The 23407-nt window shown below is 35.2% G+C and overlaps 1 protein-coding gene across 1 annotated transcript in view; it reads right to left on the bottom strand.

Moving 5' to 3' along the window:
* LOC121411162 (tropomodulin-1-like) overlaps nucleotides 1-22043 on the bottom strand; it is a 29696-nt gene extending 7653 nt beyond the window's left edge. The window contains exons 1-9 of the mRNA XM_041603709.1: nucleotides 21814-22043; nucleotides 18699-18879; nucleotides 16200-16359; nucleotides 8652-8777; nucleotides 7983-8096; nucleotides 7496-7626; nucleotides 4395-4502; nucleotides 3843-3986; nucleotides 2342-2489 (exon numbers count right to left, since the gene is read on the bottom strand). Of these exons, the coding sequence (XP_041459643.1) occupies nucleotides 2342-2489; nucleotides 3843-3986; nucleotides 4395-4502; nucleotides 7496-7626; nucleotides 7983-8096; nucleotides 8652-8777; nucleotides 16200-16359; nucleotides 18699-18812 (1045 nt within the window). The 5' untranslated portion in view covers nucleotides 18813-18879; nucleotides 21814-22043. The remainder of the gene's footprint in view (nucleotides 1-2341; nucleotides 2490-3842; nucleotides 3987-4394; nucleotides 4503-7495; nucleotides 7627-7982; nucleotides 8097-8651; nucleotides 8778-16199; nucleotides 16360-18698; nucleotides 18880-21813) is intronic.
* Nucleotides 22044-23407: the final 1364 nt, after the last annotated feature.

Here is a 23407-nt window from a genome sequence, read left to right as displayed (position 1 = left end):
ATTTATAACATATTGGGGTCAGATACATGTATGATATTCCATGGAAGCATATTTCATCAACATCTTTGTCAAGGCTCTGACAACTTTCCTTGATTTTGATTGGCTGAGAAGCAGTTCTTATGGTAACTGTCGTATGAACCAAGACTCGTCAGATAAAACATCTGACACGTCCTTTGATGAAACGCTCCCCAGCTGCTAAAAAGCTTTTACTACTTTTGGTGGGATGGTCAAATGCATGGTTCACTGTGCTTCATTCTAACTTAATGAGTTATTCTGGATTATTGGTCCTTGTCAAATATAATACCAATTTGATAATTAGCATTCCGGATTATAAACTTCTTCATTCCAAAGAAGTAACCTCATTATTGTATCTTCCTTCTTAAATCAGAGCATTTCTGTCAATATGAATTCCACTCTCTGAAGTGAAATCAAGGGTCTGACAAACAGAAGGACAGAACTCACTTCTGACCATTTTGAGCTTTGGGTACCAAATAATCATTCAACAAAAATGTTGAAGGCTTGCTGGAGAACTGAATAATGTTGTTACATCTTTTGACTTGTTTCCTTAATCAGGAACACATCCAGATTATTTAAATTCTACTACCTATTGCCTTCACTGTAAAATAACAATTCCCCACATTTAAATTTCCATGGCATCACTTTTCTCAAAATCACAGGCTGTTTTTTTTTTTTTAGATAAGACTTTCTCTGATTGTCAACCCCTTGATATTTGCCTACTCCTGAACGATGTTGACATTTTGTGAGGTGGGGCACACAAAGATACACTTTCTTTTCTGGATACAGTGACTGCAAAAGGAAACACTCTGCTTGACACAAAGAGAAATGCACACTTTATATGTACACACCTGTGTACCTAATAATGCATACTTTCTCTGCCTCATACGACAGGTGCATGTACTGTAGCATGATTAAGTTTAGGAGATCAGCAGAAAGAATGCTGATGTTATTTGGGTGTGTTTTTCATTTCTTTTCAAAGGAGTGGCACATCAATAAATTGAAAATTACATCTGCATAAAAACGGGAGGAGGGTTCTCATGAATAGGACAAGAGAATTCACTTTTTTCAAATCATGATTAATATAACAAAGGAAATGTAACAAAAAAAGAAAGATAACTGAATTTCAATATTTTGTCCTTTACAATCAACACATTAAAATGACAGATTAAGTATTTGGGACAATACACATACAAAAACACATAGATCCAAAGTGAAATGCATGATGATCTAAAAAACGTGCTTAATTAAATTTGCATAAATTTGAAAATCGCTCATAATAGTCCCCTGATTGGAATTCAAAGTTAAGTGCAAGATGATTTTATTCAACATCCAGTCTGCTCATTATAATTTTGATAATTTGGAAATGCCATGGCACTACAAGATACTGATTCCAGACACTTTTTTCACCTATCACTCTGTATGTACAGAGCTGATATCTAATTTCAACTTTAGATCCAACAGGCCTGAGAGAGCTTTGTTTACCAACCATTACAGGTGTGTATTGTGTATAATGTTAACAATACAACAAAGGTGTTGACCTACATGTAGAAAGGATTCTGAATATCCCTTATGACAACAGGAAGATTCTACACTTATCCTCTACTTGTGACTGACCTCATTTGTCAGTTCGTTCGATCATCATTTTTCATCTTTCTTTTTAAAGATGTGAGATTTCCTCTAGTGACGATTTCCCCGTCTTTCATTTCATCAAGGGATTACCCTAGAGGATTTGGCTTAAAAGTTGAACAGTTAACCTATATCTAGGGTCAAGATTAAGGCTAGGGGAACTTTAGGCATTAACCTAGGTAGTGGGAGATATTACCTCAAAGGGTTACCATCAAAAGCTATTATAACCCAATTCTCCATAACCAACCATTTGCCTGAAATTACATTTCGGAAATCATGCATTTAAAATATTAAAGTGTGCACTTTAAGTGTTAGGTCAGCTTGAAAGAAAAAACATGCAAAATTCCAAATAAACTATAAAGCAAAATTACCTTTTTTTTCATTTCACAGAGAAGAAACTTAACCTGAAACTGTTTTTTCTTTATTACTTTCTTTTATTTATTTATTTTCGCGAATACATGTGTCTTGTTCTTCTCCATCCATAAGTCTACTGATGAGGCTTTTCAAGAAATTGGACCCCCCCCAAGATGAAGCCACTTAAACTATTCATTTTACAGAAATCATTGTACTATTTTTTTCAAGACAATATTCAATGAATTTCCTGCACTATTTGGCCAAATCTCAGCATCCCAAGAATTTTTACCTGCCGCATACCTAAAACTTCTTTTTTTTAATATAACTGTTCTCTTCATCTTACCTGCTTCATTGTTTCTCATGAGAGCATCTTGTGCCATTGACCTAGGTCCTGCATGCTCAAAGGCCAAACCAAGTTTTAGAAGAGTCTTGTTTTTCTTCTCCAACATGATGGCATATTCCTGTTCTCCTTTACTGCCTATCATTGATCTCTGAAAAATATCAATAAGATATAAATATATGAGAAAAATAAAGCACAAATAAGATGTTGACTTCAGTTGCGTTGAATTGAAGTGACTGTGACTCATTCATGCATTAAATTACGATTTGGCTGTAAATCTGGAAATAAAGCTCATGACTGCTATGTTGATCTTTACACTTTTCTGGCTCTTCAGCAATTATGCTTTAAAAATATGGCATAAGAAATGCATTTTCTTTGCCTTTTTTGTATTTTTTTAGGGATGATCAGCGAAACTACTCTAGTAAATCATAAACACAGATTTGTTTTTAGGTAAGAGTAAAAACAAAAGTACTTGTGAATTTTGGAATAATCAGATTGAGTATTGGATTTGTACATGAAAATCATGTTCTTAGCTAGTTTAGGTCTGCTGTGTCACTTGGAATTGTGCAACTGGTCATCACAAATTAGGTCTCAAAAGTTGTGTGAGATTAAAACAACTTGGGGATTGTTTTTGTTTTTACATTTCTTTGTTCCATGAATAATAGATTTCAAAAGTAACATTACATGTAGTGATCTTCTTTTTATATCAGCTAAAGCTATATATGATACATAGTCTAAACAAATTCAACTATTAACATGACCAACATGACTTGAAAAAACTATTTGGTATGAAATTCTAATCTTTTCAATTTTAGCATTTCAGTTGATCTCACTCAAGGTGAAATCTGTCTAAATATGTCACGCTTCATGTAATTGATCTCACCAGACACAATAAATACTATGGAAATTCATCAGTGGCGTACGGATATAACCTATTAAATGGACATGCTTAATTGCTTATTTATTCTATTCTTCTTTACAAGGTTAACTGCAAGGCAAATTAAATATGAAAATCAATGTAAATAGCCAAATATACAACTAATTGACATATAAATCTAAAAATATTGTCATACTGTCACAAATTCAGACATGATAAAAAGCTAAGATGATATATTGATACCTTATCTATGGAAATTGTGAGAGGTTAAAATTTTTGCACAAATCTGTTATTATATTGAAGAATACATTCCATAAAGAAATAATCTTTCCAATCGAAAATTATGAATTGTAGCCATTTTCTCATTTTCCCCTCATAGTTCTTGTTTGATGTTCGGGATTAACATCACAATAACCCATATTCATAATCTCAAATAAATGAAATTCAGCTAATAAACACAAATCATAATAATAACAACCTCACCAAGGAGGATTAAATAGTAATGGATTAATGTATTTGGATCTATACACATGAAAAAACCCAAATTGGAATAGTTTTTATCATCTGCTACAATGATAATCAATTTTTTTGGGGAACAATCTCATAACTACCCAACAGTCCTCCTACCTGATTTGCTACTCTGAATTCAGTCAATGATGTGTTGTTAGCCAGAGCTTTGCAGAGTATACTCATGCCTTCACTGGTGATGAAATTTGATTCCAAGTTCATTGACTTCAATGTCGAATTCTTCTTGATTACCTCAGCAGCCATCTGAGAATGGAAGGAAATCCATCTGTCATTAATCTCATGCTAACCACCAAATGAACTTTGATTGATGTTTTACTGTACACATGGACACGTACTGCACTTTTCCAATGCATGGATGCAACCATGTTTTGGACTATAAATCACATATGAAAATGTTGATTCTGGCCTGAAAAGTGGAAGCTTAAACATGCCCCATGTTAAAATCTCATAAAAAAACCCAAGAGGGTTTGCAACAGTTTTCTCTATTGCTGAATATATAAGAAACCTGTACTTTGTAGCCTTTTTCAAGCTCAAGCCAAATACATTACTTTTCAATGAAAATAACTGACACTTTCTTTATTTTCCATGACAATGTCTTGATTTCACCTAGCTGGAGCAGTCACAATTTTTTTTTCTAAGAGATCAACTTACTGCTGCTGCTTTATCTGCTAAACCAGTGCTAGCCATGCTGAGGGATTCAAGTACTGTGTTGTCTCCTGCTGCAGCAAATATTTCCTTGATAACATCCAGTTTGATTTCCTGTTGGTAGAGATAACAAGACTCTGTTTCTTTGTACAATTAACATTCTGAGAAACATGGACATAATATGTGGTCATGCAGCACATGTAGATACAATCAAGGGAAATCGACATCATCCATGATCATTCACGGTATGTGCATTTACAATGCATTGCAACAGGACCAAACTCTATTATATTTACGGAAGTAGTATGATCATTGGAATACTGTGAAAACACTGCACTTTTGATAATAATTTTGATCAATTTCACATCTGTTCATAATACCACATTCTTTTAGTGAAGAATATATTGATTTTTTAAATCTTACAATGACTATGAGAACTATCTATTGAGCAATAATGGACAAACTTTAGAAATACAGACTGTACCATCCATCTGATAACACATTGCTATCCAAAATTGAAGTAAAGGCACATTTTCAAAGCATATCAGTATTTCTGTTTGATCTGTCCATCTACATTTGAATACTATACAAGTTCATGTACAAGGTGAAGAGGGGGGGGGGGGGGAGTACAGTAGACTACTTCATCAGGTGCCTGATTATGACAATAATCAGTGGGATAATATATAATCAAGTAGGAAGTCTGAGATTACAAACTGTATTGACTCTTTCCAAGTACATGTACATACATGTTACACATTTACTTTTTACATGTTTGTACATACACATGTATGTTTATCCAGACTTCCAAAGTGAATTTGAAAAGATGAGTTCGTCAAAAATGTCAATATTGAATGTTATCTCCTGAATTGAGAGCCCACAGAGATCATGGATAAAATTAAAGTGGGTGCATGAATAACAAATACAAAAGTTCAAAGAACGTTTGTGTTTAATACCACAGACAGAAAACCATATCCAAATGTTTATGGCTGGGAGAAATTAATTACAATGACAGCTTTGAGATAAAGGAATTTTCAAAACATAACTATGAACTTCGATTAAATACAATGTATCAAACAATTTTAAAAGATAGAGTGAAATGGGAATGGGAGGGGGGGGGGGGAGAGAAAGAGGAGGGGGCATGGGTGAGACAGTGTGTGTGTGAATGACTGAAGCAAGTAAATAAACAACCATTCCATGTAGTCTGTTAAACATTCCTTGTATTTTTGCTCTATAGCTCATAAAGGTCATCTATAACAATAATTGCTTTGATGAATACATGTATTAAAAAAGAAAACATTGTCATTACATGTATATACCCACACTAAAATAACCCTAACATCAACCCCAGCCATTGTGCACTTGGAAAGAGCATGTTAAAGGGCACATTTCAATATTTCATCCATCGTATAAACTGTAATTGGACAAACATGTACAGGTAAACCCTAAATGAACTCCATGAGCCAAAATGAACAAAATAAAGCCAAAATCACAACAATCCCCACACTGGTTGGTGATTATATGCTATTTGCACTCATCAAGGATACAAAATTAGAGATACAAGTAATCTACAATCATTATTAATCCTTGCTTACAAGTAATTCAGACAGAGAGCATTCATTCAAGAGTATCAATCATGTGTATTGTTCTCTCAAGGACAATGGTTTACAATAAACACAACAAGAAAGTTATAACATGGATCCTACTTCTCAGGAGGTTGATCTCCAAAGCATTATCAATACATTAAACTTTTCAGGGCATTCACTCCAGTGACAGAAAGGATTACCTCTCTGGGCCTCATCCATGTACTATATTGTTTGTACAGCATTGATAAGAACTGTATCATGCAGTTCCCTAGTACTTGTACATGTATATGAAGGACTACTACATACAGCAAGTACAGTTTAAATAGTTACAATGTAGACCATCACAACTCCATTGAATCATATGCCCTTTGAACTCACATGCAGGCTAATGTGGGTCTATCATTTAATAATAAAAAAATACACTCTAAACCTGAGCAGTTATACAAATGGTGTTTGGTACACAAAAATGGAGAACTGAATGCAAAATATTTCAAGTATTTGTCCTGTCTGGAGGGGTCCTGACAGAATTAATGGGAGTTGGTGGGTAGGTCTTAACTCATTCACATCAATTAAGTAGGGTTACCATTTAAAATCAACAGACATCTGAGCTCTTTTCTAATCTATCATTAATTTACATTAATTCATAATTTTAAAGAGCATTTTAAATTGTCTTCATACAGAGAACAACAGTTAACCATGCATGCAGGCTGTAATTCCACTGATAATATCCTTCCTATAACAAGATCACAACCTCAACATCTTCCTGTTTACAAGCGAATGCATTCAATCAGACTGTAACCTTATCTTGAACTCAACCCACATTGTTCACTTATCCATTATCATTTTGTTTACCAGAGAAGAGACATTCAAGTTTGTTGTGACCCCCATGAGTGAACTCAACAATAACAGTTTATAGAAACAACTATTGTACGTACGTGAACATGTGCCATCTTTATTTATTGCAGGTATGCCTGTTTAAGATCTCCAAAAATATGAGAAATCCCAATCACTAAAAAACAATGCCTGTAGCAATAGCAGAGTAGCAGTGTAAATTTGCACTACTGAATTTCTATCAAAGTTGTTGCAACAAATGACTGCATAAACATGTACATGTAGTAATAATTCAATGTGAAGATAATATTCCATGTACATAATTCCACAATACACGTGTATGCATGATTATATGTGGAGCGTTGTGGCCCAGTGGATTAGTCTTCGGACTTTGAAACAGAGGGTCGTGGGTTCGAATCCCAGCCATGGCGTAATTTCCTTCAGCAAGAAATTCGTCCACGTTGTGCTGCACTCGACCCAGGTGAGGTAAGTGGGTACCTGGCAGGAATTTATTCCTTGAAATGCCACCGCGCTGTAAAAGGCTGCGGGGCTAAAGCCAGGGTAATAATATCCAATGAAGCGCATAGGGACGCATTAGGCAGTGATATGCGCTATATAAGCATGTTGGTATTATATAAAGTTGCTCAAATACAAGTCTGTTTTTCAGCACTGACTGAGATTATGAAATCTTACCTTGATGTTATTGAGATTAAGATTTTTGAGTTCTTTATCATTTGCCTTCAGCTTCTTGATTGAGCCTTCAACATCTGTTGTATTAGGGGGTTCCATTGCAAAATCTTTGGGAAGGCTAGCTTTTGTGACAGCTGATCAGTTGAAAAAGGGAAGAAAGAAAATTAACCTTCAAATATCTTCACATAAGAAATAACTGTAATACAACTTACAAGCAATTTCATGTAATTTGAGCAATAGTGACAGAAATAGAAGGGCCCATTTTCATGGTGTTGAATAGTTAAAAAAAAAAGAAGACAGAACTTCCACCCGACATTTCACTTCGGTACATTGTTCATGTCAAAACATTAAGTAGAATAACACTCAGATCATCTTCTTCTCATAGTCTTACATGTATTCTTATGATTAGGATTTTTTTCTGGGAGGGAGGGGGGGGGGGGTGGTGTCTGTATTCATAATGCATATTGTAACTTGATAATGATTTACTTACCTGAAAATTTCATTCTCTCCCCATCAAGTCCTACAATTTTTTCATCGCCTAATACACTTCGTTGAGATGCTGCATATTGTTCTTGATCAAGCATACTGTGTAACCCCAGAATACCTGAAATTAAATACCAAAACATAACAAATAAAAGCTTGTTCAGATATGATGTGACAGAGCTCAGCAATATGTCTGCATCTGGTATCAATATTAAAAGAACATCAAACTATCAAGACATTTGAGTTTCTTTATGAAATTCAGATCCAACCCGCCAGATACATTTCTTTCCTCACATTTCAAATACATACCTGTAGGTGTACTAATTGTGCCCTTATTGTAATGCTACTCATTTGCATATTCCTGAGAGATTGGTCAACCCCAGTATAGTCAAGGTCAACTCCATGACTTATTCACTGTGTTTCTTATTCAAGTTATTAAGACTTCAATTTTACTGGGAACCGACTTATAGATCTACTGATATTCTTCTTTCCCCTTGGAATTCATCTTTCAGCCGAATATTTCTTTAATTTTTCAATTCTCACTTGTAAATTTGGGTGTGGCCTGTACTAGTTTATGTGTCTTCGGGGGGAAAAATGTGGTCGATCTACAAGCCCCTGAAGATCATGAATGCAGCTGGTGCACAAATTATTGTTTTCATATGAAAGATGTTCTTACCTGCTAATTCTACAAGGTCTTCTTCTGTAGCACCCTCTAATTCATCCTCCCATTCTTCTTGTTTTTTGTTCCCATTGGTCTTTTCATCATCTTTCTTTTTATCCTCCTTCTTCTGATACACTTTACCTTTAAATCAGAAAGAGATATTTAAAGTTCAGTTTACGCAGGGGTCCACACTAACCCATTTTTTCTACTGGTCCAACCTATTCATGTCGGACCAGTAGATACCCAGTTTTTCACATTTTTACTGGTCCGAACCTAAAATCTACTGGTCCCAAAAAATAAAGAAAACATTAAAAAAAGGTGCAAGTTTATTTTTCTAGCCTTTCGTTACCCCCCCAAAAAAATAAATAAAAAGGAATGAAGGACAAAAAGAAAGCAAGACAGAAATGAAGAAGGAAAGAAAGAAAGAAAGAAAGAGAGAAAGAAAAAAAGAAAGAAAGAAAAGGAAGGAAGGAAAAGAAAGAAACATTAAGAGAAAGGAAGGAAGCAAGGAAGGAAAGGGAGGAAAAGAAAGAAATAAAGAAAGAAAAGGAAGGAAGAAAAAAAAGAATAGGTAAAGAAAGGATAGATGTGAAGGAAGGAAAAAAAAGAAAGTTCTAAAGAAAGGCAGGAAGGAATAAAGAAGGAACAACAAGTGGAATGCCTCTGGCCGTCTCACCTGCATCACGCAGTTCAATATAGCAGCAGTGCTGACTTTGAAAACTACTCTAACTCGCAAAAGATGTTCAGTGATACATGGTTACTCTTACGTCCACTTTTTATGAACTAGACCAATAAACTTACAGAGATATGGTTATTTAATAAAAAACCCAACATGACCAAAGTTCATTGGCCTTACATGACCTTTGACCTTGATCATGTGACTTGAAACTCGCACAGGATGTTCAATGATACTTGATTACTCTTATGTCCAAGATTCATGAATCAGAACCATAAACTTTCAAAGTTATGATGGTAAATCAACAGTTACACCAGATTCGGCCAATGTTCATTGACCTTTGACCTTGGTCATGTGACCTGAAATGCGCACAGGATGTTTGGTGATACTTGATTACTCTAATGTCCAAGTTTAACGAACTAGACCAATAAATTTTCAAAGTTATGATGGTAATTCAACAGATACCCCCAAATCGGCCAAAGTTCATTGACCCTAAATGACCTTTGACCTTAATCATGAGACCTGAAACTTGCACAAAATGTTCAGTGATGCTTGATTACTATTATGTCCATGTTTCATGAATCAGATCCATAAACTTTCAAAGTTATGATGGGAATTCAACAGATACCCCCTATTCAGCCAAAGTCCATTAACCCTAAATGACCTTTGACCTTGGTCATGTGACATAAAACTCACGCAGGATGTTCAGTGATACTTGATTAACCTTATGTCCAGGTTTCATGAACTAGGTCCATATATTTTCTAAGTTATGATGACATTTCAAAAACTTAACCTCAGGTTAAGATTTCGATGTTGATTCCTCCAACATGGTCTAAGTTCATTGACCCTAAATGACCTTTGACCTTGGGTCATGTGACATGAAACTCTAATAGGATGTTCAGTAATACTTGATTAACCATATGGCCCAGTTTCATGAACTAGGTCCATATACTTTCTAAGTTATGATGTCATTTCAAAAACTTAACCTCAGGTTAAGATTTGATGTTGACGCCGCCGCCGGAAAAGCGGCGCCTATAGTCTCACTCTGCTTCGCAGGTGAGACAAAAATGAAAGAAAGAGAGAAAGAAAAAACAAATCCAGAAAGTAGTAAAGGAAAGAAAGAAGAAGCAATAAAAAAGAAAGGGTTAAAGGAGAGATGGAAAGAAGGACAAAAGAAAGAGAGGAAGGATTGAAAGAAAGAAGAAAGGAATTAAGGAAGAAATAAAGGAAAGGTAAAATGATAGATAGAAGGAAAGAAAGGAAGGGAAGGAAGGAAAGAAGCAAGCGAAATAAAAAATAATAGGTAAAAGAATAGATGAAAGGAAGAAAAAGAAAGACTGAGAGACAAAGGAAGGAAGAAATAAAAAAGGTAAATAAATTATGGATGGAAGGAAGAAAGAAACAAAGAAAGTAACGAACACACACATAAATGCATATGTGTGGCTAATATGTATTCAGACGATATCACTCGAAACCTGATCTGTTTGAACCAAACAGAAGTGAAAATTTATCCTTTTACTGCTTACAAATGACAGAGTTAACTCAAATTTTTAGGAAAAATGGACATTATAGGAGCCTTTCATGAGTATGAACCGTGATTTTTTTTTTTTTGGCAAAAGTTTAGCCAAGCTTCGTTTGCGCAGCCAGTACAGATTTTACCATGTGGGTTGTGTGGCTGGCTACATGTTCACTGTATCTGCTCTAGTAGCAATTACGTGCGATTCATTCTGTGTGTATTCTGTGTATGAATGACAGAATTTATCGGGGGGGGGGGGGGGGGGGGGGGGGAATGGTTTGCAGTGAATTTGACCATTTCTGGAAAAGTCATTGGCCCAACAATGGTTTTTATTGCTGGTCATGTCGGACCCTTAAAATCTTGCTATTTTTGGAAAAATTACAGGCCCAACAATGATATTTTTGACTGGTCATGTCGGACCAGTAAATCTTCCTATTTCTGAAAATCTACCGGCCCGACAGCGATTTTTACCGTTCTGGGACCGTCGGACCGCCGCTAGTGTCGAGCCCTGGTTTACGCTATATACATGTAAGTTTTACCAAAGAAACACTTGCACGTCTGTACTTTTTGGATATATATTGTGGTCTTATGGTTCAGATTAAGTTACGTCTTTCTGTGTGTTCAAATCAAAGCTGTGGTGTGTTTTCCTTCAGTAAGATATCTATTCACATCATGCTGCATTCAATCCAGGTGTTATGAATGGATTCTAGTAGGATTAATTTCATGAACTCACTGGGTGTTGAAATGGAATGTCACCTCAAGCAAAAGCGAGATAATTACAGTTTAGTCATTGACAAGACATACATGTACATTGTAGCCCCTGGTAAATCTTATGTGCTATATAAATCCATCTTTTATCAATGATTAGCACAAAGCTTACATGTACATGACTGTAAATTGTTTTCAAAATTGTTCCTCAAATTAAACACAATGAGATTTTCTTTTTTTTTTTTGTTGCTCTAATGAAATGTCTAAATAAATGTACACTTCTCATATCATCAGATTTGAGAAAATTGAATGAATTTATTATAAGTTCTCATTTTTTTTTAACATGGCATGTAGATTGTGGAACTGTTATGAAATGGCTTATCATTGAGAACCTGACTTACAATGGCAATTTTTAAATAAAGAGACAAACTAAAAACAAGTAGAAAAGTATTGAAGTAGGCCTATCATGAACACCACCAAATGTGAAAAACTATGTTAGTAAAATATTTATTTATGGCAAGTTCCCCCCAATCTGCACAGTCCCCCTTGTCTGCACACATGCGAATCTGTGCAATTCTAATACAAGAAGATACTCAAAGAACATAAACTTTACACATGCAATACATTGACAGATATTCATTAAAAAATCTGATTCAAAATGGTGGAAAAATAATGAATTTGGGCATTCCATGTGAGGGTCACAAAATGCAGCCTTTCTCATCAAAATCCCAGAATCATGAGCAAAGTGAATGGGTGCACAAACATGGGGTACCATTTTTTTTTTCAATCTGAAAATGAGTGCCCAAAGTTTTTTCTAAGAAATTCCTAAATTTCTTTCATATTTTTATGAGATATTTGGTATATCTACATTATTAAGGAACAGTATTATCTGAAAGATTTTGTGAAATGAAAAGAAATTGATCTTAACTCAAATTGTTAGGTGCGCAGACTCGGGGACCCCCATCATACACTGTCTTGCCAAAGAGATGACTACATACATGTACATGTAATTCATGTACATCTACATGTACATGTGTGCACATTGAACATGTACATGTATGCAGGCCTACATGTATGTACACAGATGGATAAGGATTTATTTCATTCCAGAGTAACCTTGATATTATACAGATAATGCAAAATTCATGGACTGGGCAGTTCCAAGGTATTAAAACAGAGTGACATTCATAAACAAATTTTTGCATTCAAAAAAAAAAAATCACCCATATTTGAATAGTTATTTGCAAAGAAATGGTACCTGACAGTAGTTATTGTACAACGCCTACTTAGCTTGTTGTACGCGATCAAATGGGAGGCTGAATGTCACACATTCGTACCGTTGCACGTACCATCCAAAATGTACCATTGCACGGCTTTAGGAGGTGACGTCACAATGCGATTTCATTGAATAAGGTGACAATGCGCGTACAGCCCGCTGGCTAAATGCGCAATGCTGTCCAAGATCATGTGCGCTTGTGGGTCCGGCTTGTGGGATTTTGCTTTTCGCTTTCAATGTTTTTTGCTCCCTTTTCATAGATTACTGGAGGGAAAAACTCTTTTTTTCATATTTTCGCCAGATTCCGAGGCGTTGTACAACACAAATAGCGAATATTCTTATTCGTGCAATGGTGCGAGATTTCGCATTCGGTGAAAGAAAGAAACGCTCTATTCAACTCGGCTAACGCCTCGTTGAATAGAGCAACTTTCTTTCACCTCATGCGAAATCTCGCACCATCGCACTCATGCCTATTCGCTATTTGTATACTGAAACACACTTCTCAAAATTATAGCATTTGTTATTTTGATCCACTGAATTATTAATTGAGAAATTAATATTCATAAATATGGTTACGAGTGACGCAAAATGGACATGTATTGAGGAGAAAACATATGTATTGCTCAAACACTTTGAACTTTACATGTAAATTGCTATTGCAATTTTGATTTATTGATTTGATTCTATGTTGTTCTAGCTTTAATATGCTGCATTTCATAAAAAAATTTGTGTATTATTTCATTAATCACGACTTAAAACATAAACCCATACCCGGTTACGGAGTGACAGCTACAGAGTGACGTCAAAAATATCCACAGACAGGCAACGTAAAATGAACTTTAAAAAAATATTGCCTGATATGATATAAAATGATGACCTTCAGATTATCCAAAAGAAAATTTAAATAAAAAAGAAGCAATGGTTTTCTGTTAAATTGAAATTAAGTAACAAAACAATATATATGTAATCCCATGTATAGAATTTCTTGTATGGTTCGGATTTTCCTATAAGGAGACATGTAAGAAAAAAAATTGTGGCTAATTATGTTCCCCTAGCTTTTGTATTTATGAAACTCTATATGAGTTTTGATAGCAAAAAATTAATCCAGATTTGAAACAGCAAATATAATTTTTTGGAAAACGTCAACTTTTGTTTGGAATTGCCCGACTGATCATACAAACAGTATCAAAACAATAAAATGACTAATGAGATGAACATAAATTAGTACCTGATGAACAACGACATGGAAATAGTCTCATTGATAACTGAATTGCAGTATACCATTAATTCTATAGTTTATCAATTACTGTACATAACCAGGTGCCATTTTATCTTATAATCCAGATTGCCCTTTTGTAAACACTAACATTCTCCATGCACCCATTCTGACATGATGACGTGAGCACAGACTACTGTACAGGTACATGTATGCTTGGACAGTCATGACAATCATTCTCTGGCATGTATCTACACAAACACAAGAACCAGCATGAGTCAGAAACATCTACCAGGGCAATGCATCTACTGTACACAATACTGGCATGATGTTGGCCAGTAGATCTTGTACAGTGTGCAGTTGTATGACAGTGACACAAGTCAATGACATTTGTCAAGTATGCGAACACACATTTAATGGAATTGAAAGCCTGAAAGGCACAAATACCTGGATGTGATGTGGATCACTGTACATACATGTAGGTGTTTGTATATATTTATTTTACAGATCACTTTTCAGTAACCTTTGAAATAATCTGAGCTAAATGGTATCTACATGTACATGTACATGCATGTGGCCACTTGGCCCAGCAATGTCCATGCTACATGTATCTAATGAACTTTTACTGGTTTACAGAGTAAAATTTCGCTTCCAAACTTTGAGTAGCATTTCTGGTTGTTAGAGAAAAGCTTTCAATCATTTTCTCTACATACATGCACCTATGTAAAAAACTGCTACACAAAGAAAATTTTGTGTACAAAAAAAAGTGGAGCAAATAGCAATGCGGCACCAGGAAAATTATTCCTTGGATAATTACAAGTGTAAGTTATCATTGTGTGCAAAAAATAATACATAAATAAATCTAAAAATCTCGACCAGACTGTTGTTCTGAAAAGGCTGCATTATGTATACATACATTGTATATTCTAAAGCGCACCCAAACTTGGAAGGTTTGGCTAGTGACAATATGTACATGTAAGCCTATGTGTACACTGTGCATGAAACATATATTCATTTGGAAAAAAAAAACCCTGCCAGTATTTCTCAGCTGTTTCCTTGCCCTTGACCTTCGAACATCACTTACATGTAATACATCAATTTTACCAATTCAGTAAGCCCATACAGGAAGCCTGCAATACTACATGTATCTTTTCATTATTGCCCTTGGAACATTACACATTATGGAATATAACATAAACTCAATTATAAAGTGCTTTCATGCTTTCACAGGTAAATGTAATTGAAAATTTCCAGCACAGTACACATAGGCCCTCTGCCTCAGCCCCTCAATACTTTACATCACATAAACATGTATGTACAGCAATGAAAACCAAGTACCAGGTATGCACATACATGTACAAGTACAGTACATGTACACATGCATGTACATTATAAGTGATCAAATTCAAGTTCCTAATAATATGAACATGTGCATACACAGGTATTAATAATATAGCTTAGGTAGGCACCTAAGCTTGGTAAGTCAAATTAGTTGACATCTTTATATGTCAAAGAGCTAAGGTATTCTTAATCTTTAATGACCTCATAGCTACTTGGCAGTCTGGCACTGCATCAAATTTATAAATATCTTCCACGAAGCATCCATATGATCAACAAAAGGGTCAGCTTTAATACACTCTCTAATCAAATACAATTACTAATCATTTCCAAGGCATGATGTGCATGTATACATTCACATGGAAATGAAATTATGTCAGAGATGCCAAGTTCAAAGACCAGCTATGTGTGAGATTTTCTATGAATCTGAGTGAGATCACAGACATTGTGTACAATGTATATATGGGGATAGGCTGTGATACATGTAGTTGCGTGAGACAGAGATTTGAGGGGATGAACAAGAGTCCAAAATGTTTGAGTCTCACGCATAATGCGTGAGACTTGGTAGCTCTGTTATGTGTACATGTACACATGTATTACTATCACTCTCAACTCTCAAAACAAATCACTGTTCAAAAAGAAAATCAGATAATTTGGTTGGCAATTTGAAATGACAATTCAATTGTAGTATAAAATAGGGGGAGGGGGTTGCATTCAAATGTACTATATAGGCCTAACTAAAAACAAAAGGGAAAAATATATAAAAAGAGTACTGTAAACAATTTATTAGAATGTAATTCAACATGAAACACAATAATAGAACAACCACCTACCTCTTTTCTGGCCTGGATTGTAGGGTACTTTCTCTTCCCAATCCTTTTCTTCCTTTGCTTTCTTTTCCAGAAAATCAAGAAGTTTTTGTCTACTAAATTCTCCAGTGGGAGCTTTCTTAGTTTGAGGTCGCATACGCTCTGATGCTGGTAGCATATTATTCTAAACAGTAAAGAAAATACATGACGTATTAGTTTTCATGTATAAATAAAATATCATTATTGGGTAATTCACAGAGCATTAAAGGTAAACGCTAGAGTGTTTGGCTCTACAAGATGTTTCTGGTCAATTGCCATCCCATGCTGTTACCATGGCAATACACCATCCAAACATTTTTTGAAAGTGTCTCGCACATCTTCACTCCATGGACAGTAGTCCATTTCCACTTTAATTCTGGGATTTCTGGGTATATATATATATATATCACCCATATTGTGTTCTAGCAGTTTATAAAATGTGTTTCAGACTAGAATATGCCTTGAAATGGTATGAACTCACTTTCTCTGGTATGTAAACCTATTCATTTTTTACTTAGAATGTATACATGTCCCACATGTTGACTTCAGTAAGTAGACTATGTTCCTGAAACCGATGAGTCAAGAAATAATATTGCTAAAAAGGAATATGTAATTCCAGCAACTTTCGGGAAATGCCTCCCCCCCTACAGTCAACCCTCACCGCTCGTTTGTTATAAGTGTTTGATAGATGTTTTTCAAATAAATTTAATGAATCAGATCTACAATGTGTAATCATTTTCTTTAATTTTTCTCCTTTCACACAAGCTTACTTGTTTCAAGAGTTTATTCAACAACCAACTCAATTCCTCTAATCTATTATCAATATTTCACAGCTGAAAACAAGTGGTATGCAACATTACTTGACAATTTTTGACACATTTGAGACAATACTGACAACATGTGTCTGTGCCATATTACATGTATAGCTTTCACAATCACAACAGGTGATGAATGTATACCCAGATATGCAATATCGTTTTGCTGATAAATTTATTTAATATTTTTTTCCAATGGACTATTACAATGTAGATATTATTTTGTCAAAATTATAAGTTGAACTGAACATTTGAAATTGAACAACTGACCTAGGTAAAAAAAAAGGTTACATTGCCAAGAAAGGAGTGAAGGGGTCAAAGGGCAAATGATACAAACAATGCACCTAAAACAGCATTGGTCAAAATTCTGTATCATTCTGCCAAAAATAACTGATGTGACCCTTGAAAACCTGCAATTTGCCTTTAATATACATATCACACAAAATTTAGTTTGTTGTTGACGAATTTACCCAATTATAGATGTTCTGATAAAATGCAGTTAATACATATTATACTTTAAGTATAGATAGCCCATGGGAGGATGCAAATAAATATGCCAGAATGACTACGTATAGGTCTACATGTACATTGTATTCAATTCCACGGACAGACATGCAGTAATAAACAAAGGCATGACCGTGCATTAAGACAGACCCAGATTGTTCAAATAATGGATCTACCAATTGCAGGAATAGCATTATTTCTTGAGGGATAACCCAGAAGAAATGAGTTACCTTGATCTCTAGAGGGGGAGGGGGGGGGGGGTCAGTGTAAGTATGACTTGCTTAGACAGCAACCCAGTCTCGCACATTATTCAATGCATAATGATTGATGGATTTGTGATAGTAAAGGACATGATCTGATCAATGTGGTAATGCGAGCGATATGTCACAAGCACGGAAATTCAAATCACAATTCTTTTATATTTTCATACATTGTGCATGTATGACATGTCTCCCTTATAACAAATAAGTTGCAGCAATGATTATTTTACATATACATGTATGCAATCAGTTGTTGATTTCTTTCATTCTTGGACAAAACTTGAATATAATTTCAAAAGAATAAATGAGGATATGTCACTATCAGCTTGCTCATTGCATATTCATGAAGACATGCATAGTCCTGCATGAGAAAATTTACTTTAAACATTTGTGTCTGAGTTCAATGAAATTTTGTACTGTTCAAATCATATTACTTTCAGCCTGGAGTACCCCTTTAAAGCATTTAATGAGATATTGTTCCACATAAAAAACCTTTTGAATATAACACAGAAAAAACATCTAGCCAAATAAAATAATATATGGTATTATTATGCACATTCACCCAGTTTATAGGTGCTCAAGGCACTCCTGGTGAAGCTTAATCCACATGTATGTAGGCTAAAGATTCTGGAGCTAACAGCTTTTTAAGGAATTTCTTCCTGCTGGTATCCATTTATTTACCTGAGTTGATCGCCAGGTATTATGGATATGAAATGAAAAATGATGAATTGAAATACAAGAAAAGTGACATCATCACTTTGGTGCTACATTCTTCATATTAAAGCACATTTTTGTCTAGCATAATTAATTAATGACATCATTGACATGATAGTGTCTTTCTGTTTACAATCATTTGAACATGATTGCATACAAAATTATTTTAAAAGAATTTAGCTGATACTTACATCTGGGTCTAATTCATATGCAAGCTCCTCCAGCTGTTCTTCTGTGAGATTCTTAAGAATCTCATCTTCATCAATGTCTGCATATTTGTTGTAATCGTTCTTTAAGTCTGCCATCTTCGCAATTTTCTGTTATAATTCCTGGCAAATGTATCTGTGCTCAGCTCCTTCGTAGGTGGAAAGACTTTGAAAGACAAGAAAGAGGGAGAGAAAAAATAGAGCTCTTACTCATCAGTTGTGTAATGTACATGTAATCTAATTAACTTCTCTCTCAAATGAAAGAAACAATGGACTAATTCACAGGTACATGTAGAACACAGCAGTGAGCACATACATGTACATGCATGCTGTTCTTTCATCATGTGCAGCAGCATAGTAAGTCACTATAAACACAAAAAAATTAAACTTCACATCAGCATTTTCCATTCACACTTACAACTGACGTATTGGAGCCAACAAGTTTACTCTCTGAAAAGATGTTACACGTAGTAAAGTAGTCTATGCACACTGTTACCCCCCCCTGATTTTAAAGATTTAAAAAAAGATTTTGCAATAATAGAATCATCCTGTAAATTCATAAAACAGGACTTTTCCTGCAATTCAACAGAAAAAAGGGGAAAAAGGGGAAAAGGATGTTTCATTTAAGGAAATTTGTAAGGTTCCATACACCAAATACCAATTTCCTGTAATTTTACATGATATAATCTATGCAATCTGGTAAGATTACAGGTGTTCTTGAGACTCTGCTGCAGGAACTTCTTTTATTTTAAGGATAAATGTTCTAACAGTGTACCATTATCATCGGAAAGCCCCTTGTCTGCTCAACACGTTTCTGCATGATTCTAATAAAAGAATACAGTGACCACTAACTCCAAATCTGCCACTAATAGGCAGAATCAAGTATGGTTGGAAATTATTGAATTTCATCATTTTCATGCGTTTTATGTAACGGCCTAAAAATGCAGCTTGTCTCATCAAAATCCCTGAATCATGTGAAAAGTGAATGGGTGCGCAAACATTGGGCACCATTTCTTTGTTCATTCAGAAAATGACTTGTCGAGGTCGTTTCCGAGAAAATCATCACATCCACTCTCATTTTTTTAATGAGGATTACTGGCACACTCACTCATAAGAATGTCAAGAACATCATAAACAGAATTTTTTTTTCAAATTTAAAAGAAAATCATGTTCAAGCTAGTTACCGCATATCAGTCGGTTGTAATACTGATTACTTTTCGTACATTCATTTTCTTAAAATTCATCGAACTTCCTCCATGAATACACAAACACTGCCTATTTATACATCAAGATGCAAATTTTTGCAGAGGTCAGTTTTATTTTTTGATGATATCAGCTTCCAATTTCAACCCTCTACGAATATGAAATATTTTGGTCATTTGAAAATGGTATTGTTTTACAGAACGTTTGATTGTTGTGGAAAAGGTTGCAAAATTCACAAAATCACTGACCAGCTATTTTGACCACATTTTGTTTTGAGAAAATAAAGATTTTGAAAATTTTGTTTTGGCCCTTTGTCATAACCTTTTCTATTCAAACTCTCTTTGTAATGTATGTTGCAAAGTTAGGCAGATATTGAGATTATTTTCTGATGTGTAAATGTGCATGTTTGGTAATAAGGCCTGTTGCTGGTCGGTAGACTAGTTCACTATAACTTTTTTTTTAATTTGCAAACATGCAATCAAATATGAAGGGGGGCATGTCCGTGCACCTAAAAATAAACATGTACAGAATGTAGCATTTTTATTCCACAAAAAAATTCACTTGATACTATTCTTTATTATGCCTACATGTAAAATAAGTGTGCTAAAAATCTCTTGAAAATTTGAAAAAATATATAATTTTCACGTAAAATGACTTGGCTGGTTATTTTCAGATTGAACAAAGAAATGGTGCCCTACATGTATGTCTGCACACTCATTAACTTTACGCACCATTCGGTCTTTATGTGAATCACATGAAATGCCTGAATAAAGTGAAATGATATACATGTATGGCAAGTTCCCCCAAGTCTGCGCAGTCCCCCTTGTCTGCGCACACGCGTATCTGCGTGATTCTAGTAAAAGACGATACGCAACGAACACAGACTTTACACATGCCATACATAGACAGGTATTCATAAAAAAATCTGACTCAAAATAGTGGAAAATAATGAATTTAGGGCATTTCATGTGACGGCCTAAAAATGCAGACTTTCTCATCAAAATCCCCGAATCATGTGCAAAGTGAATGAGTGCACAGACATGGGGTACCATTTTTTTTTCAATCTTAAAATGACTGCCCGAGGTTTTTTCAAGAAAATCCTATATTTTCTTTCATTTTTCAATGAGAAATTTAATACACTATTAACTGAAAGATTTTGTGAAATAAAAATAAATTCATGTTAAGTCTTAACTCAAATTGTTTGGTGCGCAGACTTGCGCCTTGGGGCCCAGCACCATCATATTCATACCTAGGCCTAAATAAAAATTTATTTCGTTTTGGCCTGAAATGCACAAAAACGGGGAAAAATAAACTTAAAACTTTAATAGGGGAAAAACAGTGACTTACTTAAGCTGTCGCGCAACTTCACTTCCCTGTTTTATCCAAACTTAATACATGAACATATGGCTATTGAGCCCTGGCCTGTAGTACCGATCGAGCTACAACTTACAAGTAGAACTTCGGTCTCTGTATTTGGTGAGTGGAGCCAACCGAGTTAAGCGGAACAACCAACAATGAAGCTAGCTTTTGGTCTAAGTTAGATATTATAAAAATCTCACACCTTGCTCATTTGCTCTCCTTTCGGCCTAAAAAATAAAATTGTGCAAAAGCACACTACATGTAGCACCCCAGGGATAGACCTTAGTTTTGGTATGGTCTTGGCTTGCTTAATAATAATTCATTCATTGGCTTCGGCCTCCATCCATCGATCTTTTTTGCATCGCGTCTTCGACACTGACTGAGCTTGAGCAGTGCCAGAGCCGAGGTCTTCTTTTTCGATCATCACCATGTTCACACACTCAATTTTCAATCAATCATACACAACACATTTTAACCTGGCCATGGGTTTAGCATTAATTGAACGTAATTAATGGCATACCTGGTCACAATAACTTACTTTCATGTGTTGGTCTCCCTAATTTTGATAAGCTGAGCCTGCGAACGGGTCCAAAACCAGCGCCAGGGAAGTCTACGGGTCGTTGGTTCGATTTCGGGTCGCGGGTACGGTACGCGGGGATACGGGTGCGGGCACAAGCAAGCTGGCCGGGATGCATGCAGCTGCAGATACCTCGATGCAGGAAAACGCCTATTGAGGTCCGGCATTCACCGTGCAGAATGCAAAATGATGACACATACAATCATTGCGCACGCGCAGTAGCACAGTCTGGTCTTAACCATCCATCCATTCATCCATCCATTCATCCATCCCAAATGCCCCCACCCCTCCACCAGGGACCGTCTCCAAGGTATAATTGAACAATTATTGGCCCTATAATTATAACCATTCATATTCATGCAAAAATATATTGAAAGGCTGCATGGTCTGAGATATATTCCGAATATATTCACAATTGCACTCAATATTTAATAAAATGCACAAAATTTGAAGCTATATTTTAAAGCTCTAAAATAATATTCACTACAATAATTGTAAAGGATCTTTTGGTGAAATGGCAGTATGGCACACATTCTATAACTTGAAGAACATCAAACTTTCTAGAGAGTTAATATCAGAACTCAAAACATTGGGGACACATCCCCCATGCAACAGTGCCAGTTTCCCAAGTTAGTTTGATCTATTTTTTTTCCACAGATGATTATAAAACTGTGTTGAAGGTCAAGTCCACCCCAGAAAAATCATTGATTTGAATAATCAGAGAAAAATCAAACTAGCATAACGCTGAAAATTTCATCAAATTCGGATGTAAAAAGAACTAGGTTATGTCTTATTTTTGCACGGCAAAACAGTAATATGTACAATTCAGTGACAAATGAGACAGCCGATGAGGTCCCTCACTCGATCACTATTTCTTTTGTTTTTTATTGTGTGAATTATACAATATTTCATTTTTTTTTAAGATTTGATAAGGACCAACTTGACTGAACCATATAGTATCAAGCAATGCTAATATTCCACATGTTCAGGGAGGAATTAATTGTTAATTGTTTCACTATATTGAGGAGAAAATTAACATATTTCATATTTCAGACGATAAAATACAAAAGAAATAGTGAGTGGGTGACGTCATCAGTCTCCTCATTTGCATACCGACCAGGATGTGCATATAACTGTTTTGTAAAATTAAGCGAAACTTTAAAATGTCATAAGTTTCTTACTTTACATCCGATTTTGATGAAATTTATACATGTTAGAATTTTCTCTTTTATTCATATCAACTTTTTTGGAGGTGGACTTGTCCTTTAAGTAGGATGCATTACCCTGTTTATACATTCTGTGTTGAAACTGTATTGAACAAGAGAAGAAAATGCATGTACCACAAAAAATGATTTAAAAATTATTTGTACCAAAAACATGAAATTTCTCAGCAATTTTTGTAATCATGAATACGATGCTCATCTAATAAACCAGGCGCGGACCCAGCCAAACTAGACACAATACCATTTTGTGGGCCATATTGTTTTTGAACAATACCATGCTTCCCAAAACTATTTATCTTACCTGGTTGGATCCGCGCCTGCATCTAACTGAA

The sequence above is a fragment of the Lytechinus variegatus genome, chromosome 3 (genome assembly GCF_018143015.1).
Source record: "Lytechinus variegatus isolate NC3 chromosome 3, Lvar_3.0, whole genome shotgun sequence".
Classification (NCBI taxonomy): Eukaryota; Metazoa; Echinodermata; class Echinoidea; order Temnopleuroida; family Toxopneustidae; genus Lytechinus; species Lytechinus variegatus.
The sequence above is the reverse complement of the archived record's forward strand: the minus strand, read 5'-3'. Positions and strand labels throughout refer to the sequence as shown.